The sequence below is a fragment of the Aspergillus stella-maris genome (assembly GCF_047715825.1).
Source record: "Aspergillus stella-maris strain CBS 113639 unplaced genomic scaffold BDV14scaffold_13, whole genome shotgun sequence".
Lineage (NCBI taxonomy): Eukaryota > Fungi > Ascomycota > Eurotiomycetes > Eurotiales > Aspergillaceae > Aspergillus > Aspergillus stella-maris.
The window spans coordinates 420,293-435,262 of record NW_027396807.1 but is presented as its reverse complement, the minus strand read 5'-3'; the positions used below and the strand labels follow the sequence as shown (position 1 = coordinate 435,262).

The window sequence follows — 14,970 nt, the reverse complement described above, 5'->3', positions numbered from 1 at the left end:
GACCATCGCACGTGTAAGTAAGCCTTATCTTACGATCAATGCGGAAATATATATCCAACCCACCTTCCCTAGGCGTACCAAGTCCTCAACCATGGAAACTGACATTGCAAGAAGCCGCCAATCCGTGTAAAATCCGAAACAATAGATTATAGCACATTCTCAGATTCGTCAAGGTATAACGTGGATTATCATATTAAGTTCGAAGATCGTTGGATGGGGTATAAACATCAAAGTCTATCATGCAAATCGCAAATCACGCTCAGAGACAGACAACATAAGCACCAGGTATCAGAAAAATCCAAAGGACAAACACATAAAGAAGGAAAAGAAAGGAAATCTATGCTATTCATACACATCAATTCAACCACCTAAACAGCAGCCTCAGGCTTCGGCACCGCAATCTCCCTCCCCCTCCGATTCGACGCAGTCCCCGTCGTGAACCCATCCTGACAAGCCGGCCACCGTTCAGGCTGCTCCCAGTACTTAGAATGATGCTTCTCCTTCTTCATCATCCCCGACAAATCAAGCGGATCAATGAACGTCTCGAATTTACTCCTTGAATCCAACCAGCCGGGACCCATGCGCTCTGTGATTCCGTCGGTGTCTAGGTACCTAGTCTTGTCACGCGGCAAGTACTGCCCCGGGTGGAGGAGATTAATCCAGAATGTAAAGAGGACCATTGGTGCTGCGTCAAAGGCGTAGAGGAGCCATTCCTGGCGCTGGAAGTACTCGCATGTTGAACTGCATTCTAAACCTGGTGGGTCGAGGGTGTAGAGCGATTCGACGGCGCGGTAGATACATCGGGCCAGAACGAGGGTGGATGTTCCGTAGAGCGTGTAGAAGAGGAAGCGCAGGTTGCACGGGAGCATACCGGCGCGGGCACACTTTCGGTGGAGGGTAGCCACGATAGAGACGAGAGCGATTTCAACGATGCATTGCAGGATGACTGAGACGGCCATTAATGTTGCGCCGCTGCGGTACTTGTCTGTTTCTGTGGCGCCGGTCGCGATACGTGCGCCCCCTGCCGCAGTGAGACCCTCAACGATGGCACCGATGTACACGAAGAAGTACACCGTTCGGTTGGGGTTCAGCCACGCAAACATGGGGATATAGTGCATTATCCGGCCAAGAATGTTATAAGCTGAAGCGGAGAAGACCGGCGGTGCAGCGTAGACAAAGACCGTTGCGGCGATGTAGAGATTGACATGTTCAGGGTTGTAGCTGGAGATTGCGCGCAGGATCCAGCCAATTGTGTAGAGGAGGGCACCCCAGAACATCCAGAAGGTTATTCTCCAGAATCGATAGCGACTAGAGAGAGTTAGCGGCTGAGCCTGATGCGCGTGATGTACACTGTTTAGGATAGGGCATAGGGCACTCACAAGTTTTGATAGACATGTGTGGCGAGGGATAAGCTGAGGACAGCTGCAAAGACGATAGGGAGCACATGGCTTGTCCTATACTCGTAAATCCCAGTTTCACTATCCATCTTCAGTTGTGTTCCAAGTCAAATTTGTGAATGTTATTCTGCAGCTCCCAGACACAGGATTCAGGGTCCAATATATGCCTGAGGAGCCTCGATCGTTACTTTCAGCCCTGTGGCCGTGCGTCGAATTGGGCGGCACATTGTGACAAAAGCAGTTAGAGCCCAAGCAAACCAAGCGAACCTGACGTGGGTGGAGGAAAAGGCATCAAAGTGCTGACAGTCTTGTCGCAGACGAACACCTAATCGGGATCGAGGCCCAAGCAGCCGGCGCCGAATGGCACCCGATACGGACAAGCGGCCAAGCAAGGCGCAGCAGCCAACGAAATCCAGAGTCGAGGGCGAGGATCCTTTCTCGTTTCAGAGACATGGACCGACTCCTGATAACACCCCGGTGATGCCGGGCAGTGTTCAGCTGTGCGGGTGCGGAGTACCAACATTGCTGCGGTGAGGATGAAGTAAACAAGACGTTTGAAGAGACTCTGAAGCAGTCGGAAGCATTCTGGACTCACAGTCACTGACAACAAACACCTGATCTCTCAGGCTGTAAGGTACTCAGCCAATCAGCAGCCATCCACCACGTGCTCGCATCGCAGCAAGGTTCCTTAAACGGACTAGCGGCGCGATATACAACGGCCCCAGAGAGCCTCTGAGCCTCTGTTCTTCAAACTGTGTCACTTGGATATCGCCATCTATGAGACAGAATGAGTATAAATATGCTCGACCTTCACGGTAAGGAGCATTCCCAAGAGCAAGAACAAGATCAATTGCTGATTTCACTATGGCCGACAACTCTCCCTCTCTGATTCCCTTTCTCGGTGCCATGACGGCCGCTCAAAGAGATGGTGTAAGTTTTGTCTTTAAATCTAGAGTTGAACCTTGAAAACTGATTGAACACAGCAGGGGTTCTCTCCAGATGGACATCCAATGGCTCCCTATCCAGGAATTCAAGATATGGAGTCTCAAGACCCCTATCCTACCCAGGGCTACCATTCCCGGCAACCATCTCGATCGATCTATGTCGACTTCACCGGATGGTCTCAGAGACCCATCCACATCACCGAGGGCGGTCCGGGGGGCGCAGTTATCTACAGCATTGACGTGACCGGCCATAACTTACAAATGAGGTTCTATCCTGCGGGCTCACGCGCACTCCTCGCTTCTGTCCAAGCCTCCGCCCCGAACCTCGAGGCAACAATCCACGGACGCAGGATCACCATGGACATCAAGACACGGCTCAAGAAAGAGGGCAGGTTTGCTTCGCCCTCTTTGCACAATGCACCCTTGACCTGGAAGAGCCGCAGCATGAAGGTAGTCGACTTTGAGCTTAGGGATGGAAACGCCACCCCCCTTGCTCAGTTCCACCCTCACCCCTCGTGGTCCCGACGCAAGGCTGGTCGCCTTGACCTTTTCGGCTCCAGCGTTAGCACTGGACAGCTCATGGAGGAGATCATGGTCACTGCTTTCGCTTTGGTCCACTCGACAAGCCTCCAGTTGGACGCGGCTGCGGGAGGACCCGCGAGCCCCTAGATGGCCCTTGCTCTTGGTGGTGGTGAGCAAGATGTTTCCTGCCTGTTAGAAGAGTGTTTGTTCCAGAGTTTGGAAGCTATATTTATTCAGGCGTCGGTTTGCTTTCAGTGTAACATAGCTGGGCTATGTTGGGGTTTCAACACACGCGGTGTTTGTTTTATAGGGCTGAGTTGCAGGCTAGCATCAGTAGTCAATGGAGTTTGGCGTTTGTTTCGAATTATGCTTTTGTAATGCGAGAGTTGTGTGTATATGTGCTGGCAACACGCAGTGGTACGCGGAGTATAGTAGCAAGGCTTGGGCTGCCAGGGGCACCAAGGCGCTCACAGCCGCAAGATCACCTAGCCAATGGTAAGCAATATATTAAGGTCAAATTCAAGATCAAAACTCAACTCAGACTGTGATAAGCTGTAGTAGATCCGGGCTACTGCAGATCGCCCACTGCGCCTCGCCAAGGCCCCAAGCCGGCCGCCCGACTCTCCGACACCGCGAGCTCTCGTATCAGGTTGCACTTTGCATCTTCTGCATATATTGATTGATCTTGACGAAACGAAAAGAGTGACTTAGACAACTGTATTGTATCATGCCTGGAGTACCATCAGGCAGAGGATGCGACAACTGCCGCAAGTCTAAAAAGAAGGTGGGTTGATCCCCAAGCTGTTCCTTCTCCACACGATGACGCTGTCAGCACTGCAGCTGCTGTCAACCCCTCGGCAGATGCGCTAACATCCTAACTTAATAGTGCGACGAGGTAAAACCCGTCTGTACGCGATGCGCGCGCCGAGGAATCGAGTGCATTGGTGCCGGTGAGAAGCGGTACAAGTTTATGGAAGAAGGTCCAGCAACAATCGCAAAGAGACGGTCGCCCAAACGTCATGTTGTGGCCCCCACCAAAGACAGCAAGGATCTCGTCCGCAGCGCCACCTTCGCGCCAAACCCTATGACCAAGGCCCAGCTTCTAGGCCAGGGTCTTGTCGCAGCCATCACACCCCAGACAAGCTTGAGGTATAACTTGATGTGGGCTTATGGCGGCTACCTCATGCTTGTTCCTCGTCGGTTGGGTCTGAACGACGCCCTGGATACCGCCATTGACGCTCTAATCTCGACGCACCAGACATATGCCTCTTGCAAGGAAGTCACTGCTACTTCTCTTACAAAGTACTCGAACGCGCTTGGAGCTCTACGGCGATGTCTGAGTAACCCTGCTACTGCAAGCTCATCAGAGACGCTCTGTGCGGTCTCTGTATTGCTGGTGGTCCAGGTGAGTAGGCCGTGTCTGGTTCTAAAACTGCTGCTGACTCCAACAGCATCTGCTCGGTCCAGCAGAACTCAAGTGGACAGGGCACGCTGAAGGAGCTGCGAGGATCCTGAAAGCTCGCAAAAGCTGTGCTCCTAGAGACGCATTCGAGCGCATCCTTCTGCTGTCATTGCGCGGTCCAGTGGTATGCACCGCCCATGGTCCCCTTAATCATCTGTACTTACACTTGGCAGCTCTTTGAAGGCCTCTTCAACCCAAACATCGACTTGAGTCAGGAAGAATGGAAGGAGCTGGTCGTGAATGAGCTGGATTCTATGGCACCAGAAGGCATGGCGCTGCGGTATCTCGCAGAAATGCGTGACATTTTGCACAGATGCCGAACCAACCCCGACGGTCTCGCCGGACTCATAATTCTGCAGGCAGAGATGAAGAGCCTATATACCAAGACACGCACGATTGTCAATCTATTCGGCGTCGAACTGGCCGAGATTGAAAGTTCCAAGCCTGGACAAGCCCCCAATCCCCTAGGTCTCCCACCGACGTGGCTTCACGCCCACATTCAACGGCTGTACGGCCTGTGCATCATCATCGCCTTGTACATGAACTACGCCCTTGTTGCCATGAAGACAGACGACCCCGAGCTCGTCACAGACGCCAACTACCTCGCCATTGAAATGATAAACATCGCAGAAAATGCTCTGCAGTATCGTCCGTTTGGCGGGTCGTATGTGACGATGGGACTAGTGGCCGCTTTGATGGTGACTGACGATCCCAAGCTGCAGGCTCTTCTTAAGGGCTGGCTCGAGGACTATCGGGAAGACTTTGACATGCCTTACCTTGACACAGATCAGGTGACGCATTCTTTTAGTCGATTGGATCCGTTCAGAGATGACTCGCCGGGAGAAGTGCACCTAAATACAGAGCAGACTCTCTATGGCAACTCGAGTAGCTCGGTGAGGGTGAAAGAGGAGGACAGTCCTCGGATAATAGAGATCCCAGGCTAGTCCTGGAACTTTGCCTTTGGTTTTTCTTGGTTTAAATTGTGTAGCGGGCTAGAACATAGATACTATTGGTGGCGTTGGCAACACTGTTTCTTTATGCACGTGGTCATGTGACTGGTTCTCCGTCCGTATTGCGTCAGAGTCTTCCGTGGAACTTCTCCGGCCAAACCAGACAAGAAAACCCAAAGACTCCACGGCCTGGAACTTTCCTCCTGCTCCCTCCACTCCTCATGGATTTGCCCATCGTGGCTTCCCTTTTCCCTTTCTTTCTTCTTCGCCCCCATTGAGCACCAGTTGCTCATCCCTTCATCATGGATACTCCTTCGTTGAGCTCTTCTCACCGCGAGTCCTCGCACCAAGAATCTAGTCACCAGCGGGACGAGGCCATTCTCTCTCAACATCTCGATCCCCAGTTCACCGCTTCCTTGCAAAGGGAGGCCGTCACCGACTCAAGTGGTGCAACACCCTCGAACGACCCCGAGCAATCGGAGCCTCAGTCCTCCCTTCTTTTGCAGGGCGGGGACATGCACCGTGACCTCTACCGCCTAGACGCCAAAGCGAAGCGAGCTCGACTAGACAAACGATCGTATACCTTCTCAGCGATCCCCCGACGTCAGTCCGATCTGTACGAGGAGGAAGCAGCCAGTCTTGAACCCGGTAGTTTTCGTCGACACTACATACAGCACCAGCAGGGTCAAGACCATCCGGCCGTTCACCGATCGTTCCTTGAATATTTGAATATATACGGCAACTTCGCGGGTGAAGATCTAGAAGAGAGCGAGGATGAAACAGAACAGGGAGATGAGGAGCAACAGGAAGGAGAAAGACGCCCGTTGCTCGGAACTGCCAGACACAAGCGGACGCGTTCTTCTCGACCGGGTGACGCTTCGAATGTGAAAACCTTCTTTACACTGCTCAAGGCGTTCATCGGTACTGGGATTATCTTCTTGCCCAAAGCGTTTCGCAATGGTGGTATTTTGTTCTCGTCGGTTACACTGGTTACTGTCGCTCTCATCTCAACATTATGCTTTCATCTTCTGCTCCAGTGTCGGAGGCAATACGGTGGTGGATATGGCGACCTAGGAGAGCGTATCGCTGGCTCTCGACTTCGGTCTCTGATTTTGTCGTCGGTTGCTATATCGCAGATCGGCTTTGTCTGTGCCTGCATTATCTTCACGGCTGAAAACATGAGGGCGTTCTTCCTTGCGGTCATGCCTGAGACGATCCAGTCGCTGTCGACCTTTCGATTGATCGTTGTTCAGCTGATTGTTCTTATTCCCCTTGCCATGATCCGAAACATCTCGAAGTTGGGACCGATCGCACTTCTTGCCGATGCCTTTATCTTGTTTGGTCTCGGATACATCTACTGTTACGACATTGCCAGCTTAGCCTCTCGTGGGCTTGGACCGAACGTCGAGCTGTTCAACTCAAACACTTTCACATTGACTATTGGCTCCTGCATCTTCACCTTCGAAGGCATCGGGCTCATCCTTCCCATTCAATCATCCATGAAGAAGCCCCAGTATTTCGACGGCTTGCTGTACACCGTCATGTTCATCATCACAATTCTCTTCACCGGTGTTGGCGCGCTCTCGTATGCCACGTTTGGATCGAATACCCAAACCGAGATCATCAGCAACCTCCCACAAAATAGCCGCCTTGTCAACACTGTCCAGTTTCTGTACTCCATCGCCATCCTGGTCGGCACTCCAATCCAACTGTTCCCCCCTGTCCGCATTGTGGAAGGGAGGCTGTTCGGCCCAGCTTCAGGCAAACGCGACCCAGGAATCAAGTGGAAGAAGAATGTTTTTAGAACTGGAGCCGTCTTGGTGTGTGGCTTGATCTCGGTGCTGGGTGCAGGCGACCTCGACAAGTTCGTGTCACTCATCGGTTCTTTCGCCTGTGTACCGTTGGTTTATATTTATCCGGCGTACCTGCATTACAAAGGAGTGGCAGAGTCTACCTGGGTGAAGCGAGGAGACATCGCCATGATGGTTCTAGGCTTCATCTTCATGGTCTACACCACAGCAGCCACAATCTCAAGTTGGATGGCTGAATGAGGTAGGAGTCATCTTGCGGCGCCTCTCGCGTAACATCCGGGGAATGCAAACAACACAAAAATTCTAGGATAGCAAAACATGAAACACAATTCTGATCAAGACCGACCGTGGAATTCCTACCTCCGTTTAAGGCCCCTGTCATCCCAAGACTATAATTGGACCAAATCTGAAACCCAACAGCTACAGTTACTCCAATGTAGTATACCCAGCTGCGCAAGCAACTCGAGCCACGGTCCCCGCAAAGAGATTCAGCCTTGTTCCCACTGTCTGGATCGTGGCTTGCGCGGTACTCTGGGCTGTTACACGGCACTGGACGCGGACGAGTGAGACTCGAGCATTGACGACGCTGCACGATCACGATGTCAGCCTAGACCTGGACGTGGACCTATTAATATACCAGCGCGATGCTGATTCGAGGAAACTGTGATAAGCTTGAAGCTGGTTAGTCGATCCGATCCGGCGGTCCCATTATTGAGCTTACGCTGAAGTTTGGTGCCGTCGGTGGCCTTATCACGGTGACTCCTCGTATAAAGGGCTTGCGACTTTACTTGTTCTTGACAGCGGTACATGACACCTAGACAACAACCGAAACACACTACGACAATGAAACCTACACTCTCCGGTTTCGCGGCTTTTCTCCCGTTAGCTCTCGTCGCTGGGTCGACAGCCAGCAGAAACAGCACAGAATCAGCGATATGCTACAACCTTGATGGATCAGAAGCGAACGATGACGTCCCCTGCGGCACCGGCGATGTGGTCAACTGCTGCAATTCAGGCGACATCTGCATGTCGAACGGCTTATGTATGCAACAGGGCGAACGCGGTGGAACTCTCGCCCGAGGAAGCTGCACGGATCAAAGTTGGGGTAGCCGGTGTTATGCGCCTTGCTGTACGTCCCTTCAGTGCACACTTTGAATCCTATCAACCAGATGAACGCGGGACTAACTATCATCCAGCGGAATACAACCGTTCCAGCGGCATATCAATAGTGCACATCAGGTTCGACGATGAACCCGAGTACTGCTGCGGCGACGCAACATCGACTCAAGACGACGATGACGATTACGATGACGATGATGACGACGAAGACGAAGACGAAGACGACGAACCCGAAATAACCTGTCTATACGACGACCCCTTCATAATCCCCTTCGGAACCGTCATCCCTGGTGTCGCGGGCCTGTCAAACCACACTTTACCTGTTACATCAGATACATCAGATTCAACGACCTCAAACTCAGACAGCCGCATCTCAACCGGCCTCGCAATAGCATTAGGCATCGGTCTCCCATTAGGCCTAGCATCCATGGGCATCGTCCTCTGGGCCGTCTGGGAACGGCGCCGGCGCTACCTCCGCGTCCACTACGGCGAAGAGACAGTTCGAACCGGAATGGAAATGGGAATGGGAAAGATCGACACGACATCAAGGACAAGACTCACGAGCTTACATGATCTCTACGGCCCCGTTCCCTCGTATGCGAGCAGTGGCAGTCGGCGTGGGACGCTGAATGTCTCGGGTATTTCGCTTCCGCGGCCTCCGCCTGTCGAGAGTACTCCTTGGCCGACCCCTGCGAGTCCTCTTTCCTCTTACTCTGTCACTTTTGCAGACCCGCGGGATTCGTTGCATGTTTCGCCTCTTGCGCCTAGGTATGGGGTTCAGACTGGGCATGAGCGCGGATGTACTGGGGATGATGATGGCGATAGGTGATATGTGATACGGCGTGGGTTCCAGTTCCTACATAATTTCGGTGTTGTCGAGATTGACTTAATCTTGGTTCGTTCAGCGGTGATAGAAAATTTGGGTATGCACTCGGGCATAATTTGCGAATCAGCGATTTGTTTTTATTTTGTTTTTGGTTGGTTGATTGCATTGCGGTGTTGCATTTTTGTGGCGTTGCTTGCTGAGCTTGCTCAGCTTGCTGAGCTTGTTAGGTAATTCGGATGTGGGTGGATTTCGCTTGTGCTTATTATTATGTTTATTGTTAATTATTAGTTTTTTGTTGCACGACCTCAATGTACGTAGTAATGTTTTAAGCCTTGGGGATAATCAACACCTGCGTCAGTCAAACCACGCAGTACAGAAGGTCCCTTTCTCTTCTAGGATGTCCATGTCTTATGTACCTATCTAGGGAAGTATTATACGCAGTCGGGTGGACAGACACGCGCCGCGCATGTCCCTCAATTCCCGTATCACAACCCAAAGCCATCGCTCGCAAGTCTATTATATCTATATCTAATATATGTATATCTATGCAAAGTCTATATACAATCAAGTCCCCATCTATAACGCAAGAGTTCTATATCCAAGCACTCTAACTCTCCCTTCCCCTTCTCCCCGCCCATCCAAAATCCATCCATCACGACCTCTTATCATCCTCATCCAAATTCGGCGCAAGGCGGGACATCCTGCGCAGTCTCGGCCCGAAAACCAAAAACAGCACGGGGATCGGCACCATTGCAGCTGCTATACATCCCAGCAATGTACCCGCCCACTGGATCCCCATGTTATGGAACATTTGGCGCGTGAAGAGCGGGAAACATGCGCCTACTAGGCAGCGCATCATGGTGTTTGCTGCGAAGGCGGATGCCGCGCTTGTACGTTGTTAGTTTGGTTGGGTTGGAGGGGGGGGGGGGGGGGGGGAAGGATGGAATGGGGCAGGGAAAGGGACGTACAAGTTCAAGTATGTATCGAGGATATAGTTGAATCCCTGCATGAAGATGGATGTTAGGCCGAAGCCGACTAGGACTCCTGCGGCTGTGGGTGCCATCCAGTGGATTGAGGCCGTGAAGCCTGTCCAGCCGAACCTGTTGCGTACTTGTCAGTTTCTGTCCTCTGCCAGGTAATCCAAGAGAGAAAACATACCAGAATAAACCCAGTGTAAACGCAATGCCCCCAGCAATACAAGGCGGCAACCGCCACTCTGGCACCGGAACGCCATTATTCGCCGCAAGCTTCCTCGTATACGAATTATAGAACGACAGCACGAACCCCGCACCAAGAACCTCGCCAATAATCAATCCATTGAACGGCAACCCACTAATCCCCAGACTCATCCCATGGACCTCCTGAAAAATAATCGGATAAGCCTGAAGCATAGCATAAGTAAGCCCATAAAGAAAGGACATGTAAAGCGTAATCAAGAACGCAATCGGCTCCGTAAGAAGGATCTTCCAGGGCCGCGCGAAATTCTTCGTCACGAGCTCGCGGATATCAACTTCCAGTTCTTCCTGGCGCGCATGGATTCCCCAGTTGCGCGTTTGGCGGCGCAATATAGCGGCTTTTTGCACGAGGATGACGGGCGCGTATGTCTCTTGCGCGAAGACAAGGAGGAGGATGAGCGCGAAGAACCCGACTATAACAGGGATCCAGAAAATCCAGCGCCAGCCGAGATAACTCTCTGCTGTGAATCCGCCAATGTAGGGCGATGTATAGGGGCCCAAGAAGACAGCCATGGTGTAAATCGCAATCGCAATGCCGCGGTGGTTACTGCTGAACATATCTGATAGACTGGCCGGGACAAGCGCAACAAGACTAGCCGAGAAGAATCCCGAGAAGAACCGCGAGATCATCATCGTCTGCGTATCCTTTGCCGTCGCGGACGCGAGAATGAAGATATCGAACCCGAACATTCCTATTAGCAGTGGTATCCGGCGACCGATAAGCTCTGACATAGGCGCCCAGATCGTAGGTCCTGCTGCGAAACCCAGGACGTAAAGCGTTGTTCCGAGGGCAGCGACTTCCTTGCCGAACCCGAATGTCTGCATTGCGCCTGGGGAGGCGGCGCCGAAGATGGCGCTGCTGTATGCAATTACGAGCGTTGCGCCGGTGAGAAGGACAGCGAGCCATACCCTGCTCAATTAGCCACGGTATACTCTCTTTTGAGTTCTGAAGGAAGGGTTGTTCGTACCTCCTCCGCATGGACCAATTCTGCGGATGCATAGGATCATCACTCCCCTCAAACTCAACAATATAAGCCTCGACACTCGGCAAATCAGGCGGGTAGGGCTTCCCATTCCCAAGAGGTAGCCATTGCTCGCGCGGAACACGACTGCGAGTCGACCCAACAGTCTCCTGCTGCTGCAGTCTGTACGTGTTTATGCGATCGAGCTCCAGGTTCTCCTCCCGATCGGCGACAGTGCGGTGGCCCGAGACCGACCTCAACTCGGCATCGTAATCCAGGGCCGAGCTGGCGCTGCTGGAGAGCCCTGTTTCGGTCCGAGCCATAGGTACCTATCTTCGGTCGGTAGACTAAACTGACACACACAGACAGCGGGATCACATTGCGCAAACCCCGGGCTGCAGCTAAATATCAATGATTCGGCGCAGCTGAGCGGCGGGTCCGTTTCGTGAATTTTCCCTTGCAATTGCTTGTGGGTGGGTCGGGCTACACTATAGGTATGGATAACGGCGAATTCAGCCAACGAGCATATCCAAAAGATTGTTATCAGCGGAGCTTTTCCGCGGCCAAGGGCGTTGGGGCCACTGGTTTGGTGCCTGATTCCGCTATTGTACTTGGGCTGTGTGCGTAGTCTGTTATGTTCAAGTCGACATACAAAGTGATGATGATGTGCTACAGATCCTTCAAGGTATGGGTAACGAATCCTAGCGGCATTTATTCGAGCATATCACAAATATTGGCAATAAACATTCCACAAAGTTTGTAATCCAAGTTAAAAGTACTGATGGGGCACAATGAGATGCCGAACAGCCGAGCGTCGGCCCGCAATACATTCGGGATCCATAAAACAAGCAAACTCGGCTACTATATTATTAATGGGTTGTATTTATAAAGGAGGACCTCAAATGCGGAGAATACGGAGTAATATTATAGATTATTGAGTAGTTTGAGGTTTAACTGTTCTTATTTACGTATAATGGAAGTAAAGCACCTACTAAGCCAAGCTCAACCCCTTGTGGTCCGAGCGCGACGCGCCATTCCACCGACATGCGTAGATCAGATATCACCTATTGCAGCTTTTTTCGGATGCAACGATCTTTCGAAGATCGATGTCCATATACCTTTAAAAATTCTCTGTCTATCTGCGCTCCACTGCAGCTACAAATGCCACGCCCTTCCCTCACGCGCTTATCTTGTTTACTTCGCAAAAGACCGTTTCCAATCCCCAAGGGCGCGCTTCTAGCTAATGGCGCGCTACTAGATGAGGAGAATGCTCCAGGGTATAATTCCAAGCAGATCTACCCCACGTACCCAGGGGAAGTGCTCGGCAGTTTTAGTTCTAGTTCTAGTTCTAGTTCTAGTTCTAGTTCCTACCAGCTCCTTATGAAGATTGGCTGGGGTGCCTCCTCTACAGTATGGCTTGCGCGCGACATGAAGAGGTATAGTTGCCCCCAAAGACAAGGGCACTGGCAGCTTCTTACTTATTTCAGATACCGCTGGGAACCGGAAAGTGCTGTAGCGCTGAAGATACTAAATTCGACCTCTCACGAAGCCAATGATCATGAACGCGGGATAGAAAAGTATATTGCTACAAGGGATGCGTCGTATCCACGCCGAGCAATCTTCAGGACTTCAGTAGATCACTTCGGTGTCCCGGGCTCTGAGGGGTCTCATTTGTGTCTGGCGTATGAGCCCATGAGAGAGCCGCTCTCGCTGTTTCGAAGGCGTTTTAATGACGGCGTCCTTCCGCTCCCGATTGTCAAGGTGTATACGCGGCTTCTTCTTACGGGTCTTGATTATCTTCATAGAACTTGCAAGGTCGTTCATGCTGGTATGTGCCCCAGAGTCAATATTGAATTCAAAATCAGTACGTCGCTAATCTATTAAAGACCTAAAACTTGAGAATATCATGGTCGGCTTCGAAAACCCCTATGTTTTCAACGACTTCCTCAACTCTGAGCTGGATAAGCCCGTCTCTTACAAGATAGCCCCAACCGGCCGCCCAGTCTACCGCAGCAATGTTAATTTCGGACCCCTGAGGAAAGCGGGAAGTTTACCAATCCCTCATACTACTGACTTCGGACTATCAATGCGTCTCGACAATGAAGACGAGTACGGGATCTATCCAATTCAACCGAGCCACTATCGCGCGTCAGAGTTATACTCGGCTGCGGGTGGAGAATGAACGCTGATATATGGAACTTGGGAATACTGATATGCTACCCCTCTCAAGCTCTCTAATTAAAGTCCGACCTGGTCTAACGCAACTCTGCCGCATAGCTATGGGACATGCTACAAGGGAGCGAACTCTTTCGTGGTATCCACACTGAGACTGGGGAATATGATGCCAAAGCACATCTCGCAGAGATGATCGGTTTCCTTGGACCTCCTCCGCTAGAATTACTTGCATGGTCGCGCTCTATGCTCACATACGTGGTGGTTCGAAGCTATCACCAGAGTGGACGGTAAAGCATGCCAGAACGCCGAAGATTTCTTTGATGGTCCCTTCTTTGACTCGGATGGTAAGTACCTCCTTTATTAGCTATTGCATATTCGAACTCCACCCTCGAGGTATGCTGTGATTCTCTCTTCGGCTAATAATATTGATTTGGTATAGGTCGCTTCTTGCATGAGCATTTGACACCAAGGCGGCATCTCGAAGATGTGCTCCCTCCTCTGCAGGGTCCGAATAGGGAAGCATTTCTGTCATTTGTAAAGCAGATGCTTTGCTGGAGACCCGAGGAACGAAGCGAGGCACATGAACTGCTAGAGCACCCTTTTCTCAGGCTAGATAAGTGAAAACCTTGTCCCGCGCAGTTCGGAATGTACAGGCCATCTAGGGAAATCCGGCGTAAGATATATGATTTTCCACCTGATGGAGAACATGAACAAATACAATAATCAGGTGCATCTCACGGAAAACAGACCCAGTCCAGGGCACGGGAAAGCGTTTCCGACGATGGCATCAGAGTCGGACAGTCGCCGATGCTGACAATTGGTTCATGCGGGGGAAATATCCTACTTTGGCTCACCTTAAATAAATACCCCGCGAGACCCCAGCACCACGGTCATCTTCTCAATACACCTGTCTGTACATTATCTCACAAGCAAAATGATCTCTGGAATCGCGCACATTAACCTCCTTGTCCCAGAGGGGTCTCTCGATGCCGCCGAGGCTTTCTATGGCGAGACACTGGGTCTGACATCTGCGCCTGTTCCGCATTTGCAAAAGGGGACGATCCTATGGTAAGTCAGACCACTCTCCCTTCCCTGTTCCAAATACTTTCTGAAGCTATGCTTATAAAGAGCGTATAGGTTCAACATCGGCACCTCAACCCAACAAATCCACGTCGCCCCCGGAATAAACGAATCCAAGACCTCCAAGCGCCACCCGTGCTTCAAGCTCGAGTCCCAAGAGAAACTCCAAGAACTACAGCAAAGGATATGGGATCATCATGTTCGCGGGGGCGAAGCCGCGCCGCTGCAGGCTGATCGGCCCGGCGAGAACTCGGGGACGAAGGGCGTTGAGTACCCGAGTCGATTCTTTGCGAGGGATTATGCGGGGAATAATTTGGAGTTTAGTGTTTAGGTCTCTGCTTTATGTGGATTGTGTGATGCTCAGGGGACTTGTTTGCACTTATGTTTGTTGACATGTAGGATATACCAATGTTTGAACACTTTTGTCCTTAGACACCGCATCCTAGGTGCATACCTGATAACTGCGACAAACTAGCCGACAAGCCAA

General features: G+C 51.5%; 8 protein-coding genes across 8 annotated transcripts; 6 read left to right on the top strand and 2 right to left on the bottom strand.

Moving 5' to 3' along the window:
• Nucleotides 1-249: 249 nt before the first annotated feature.
• Nucleotides 250-1,604, bottom strand: BDV14DRAFT_27140 (RTA1 like protein-domain-containing protein). The gene is made up of 2 exons (XM_073776418.1): nt 1,380-1,604; nt 250-1,308 (listed from the first exon to the last, which is right to left on the bottom strand). The coding sequence occupies exons 1-2, from the start codon at nt 1,484-1,486 to the stop codon at nt 369-371; spliced, it is 1,047 nt and encodes a 348-aa protein (XP_073630547.1). The 5' UTR covers nt 1,487-1,604; the 3' UTR covers nt 250-368.
• Nucleotides 1,605-2,261: 657 nt separating this feature from the next.
• On the top strand, nt 2,262-3,010 carry BDV14DRAFT_188347 (uncharacterized protein; the record flags this gene model as incomplete). Its single annotated transcript, XM_073771053.1, has 2 exons — nt 2,262-2,327; nt 2,441-3,010. 2 exons carry the CDS (start codon nt 2,262-2,264, stop codon nt 3,008-3,010), a joined length of 636 nt encoding a protein of 211 aa, XP_073630546.1.
• A 580-nt stretch (nt 3,011-3,590) lies between these two features.
• BDV14DRAFT_197946 (Zn(II)2Cys6 transcription factor domain-containing protein) lies at nt 3,591-5,269 on the top strand (the record flags this gene model as incomplete). The annotated part of the gene is made up of 4 exons (XM_073772799.1): nt 3,591-3,647; nt 3,750-4,268; nt 4,315-4,449; nt 4,499-5,269. The coding sequence occupies 4 exons, from the start codon at nt 3,591-3,593 to the stop codon at nt 5,267-5,269; spliced, it is 1,482 nt and encodes a 493-aa protein (XP_073630545.1).
• Nucleotides 5,270-5,412: 143 nt separating this feature from the next.
• Nucleotides 5,413-7,680, top strand: BDV14DRAFT_27135 (putative amino acid transporter). Its single transcript, XM_073776417.1, has one exon. The coding sequence runs from the start codon at nt 5,578-5,580 to the stop codon at nt 7,324-7,326; it is 1,749 nt and encodes a 582-aa protein (XP_073630544.1). The 5' UTR covers nt 5,413-5,577; the 3' UTR covers nt 7,327-7,680.
• A 249-nt stretch (nt 7,681-7,929) lies between these two features.
• BDV14DRAFT_197944 (uncharacterized protein) lies at nt 7,930-9,034 on the top strand (the record flags this gene model as incomplete). The annotated part of the gene is made up of 2 exons (XM_073772798.1): nt 7,930-8,215; nt 8,283-9,034. 2 exons carry the CDS (start codon nt 7,930-7,932, stop codon nt 9,032-9,034), a joined length of 1,038 nt encoding a protein of 345 aa, XP_073630543.1.
• Nucleotides 9,035-9,683: 649 nt separating this feature from the next.
• BDV14DRAFT_197943 (MFS transporter) lies at nt 9,684-11,551 on the bottom strand (the record flags this gene model as incomplete). Its single annotated transcript, XM_073772797.1, has 4 exons — nt 9,684-9,918; nt 10,000-10,131; nt 10,190-11,176; nt 11,235-11,551. The coding sequence occupies 4 exons, from the start codon at nt 11,549-11,551 to the stop codon at nt 9,684-9,686; spliced, it is 1,671 nt and encodes a 556-aa protein (XP_073630542.1).
• An 838-nt stretch (nt 11,552-12,389) lies between these two features.
• Nucleotides 12,390-14,024, top strand: BDV14DRAFT_188343 (kinase-like protein; the record flags this gene model as incomplete). Its single annotated transcript, XM_073771052.1, has 6 exons — nt 12,390-12,664; nt 12,716-13,056; nt 13,115-13,382; nt 13,529-13,664; nt 13,705-13,747; nt 13,843-14,024. The coding sequence occupies 6 exons, from the start codon at nt 12,390-12,392 to the stop codon at nt 14,022-14,024; spliced, it is 1,245 nt and encodes a 414-aa protein (XP_073630541.1).
• On the top strand, nt 13,615-14,922 carry BDV14DRAFT_169575 (putative glyoxalase family protein). Its single transcript, XM_073768056.1, has 3 exons — nt 13,615-13,747; nt 13,843-14,471; nt 14,541-14,922. Exons 2-3 carry the CDS (start codon nt 14,338-14,340, stop codon nt 14,812-14,814), a joined length of 408 nt encoding a protein of 135 aa, XP_073630540.1. The 5' UTR covers nt 13,615-13,747; nt 13,843-14,337; the 3' UTR covers nt 14,815-14,922.
• Nucleotides 14,923-14,970: the final 48 nt, after the last annotated feature.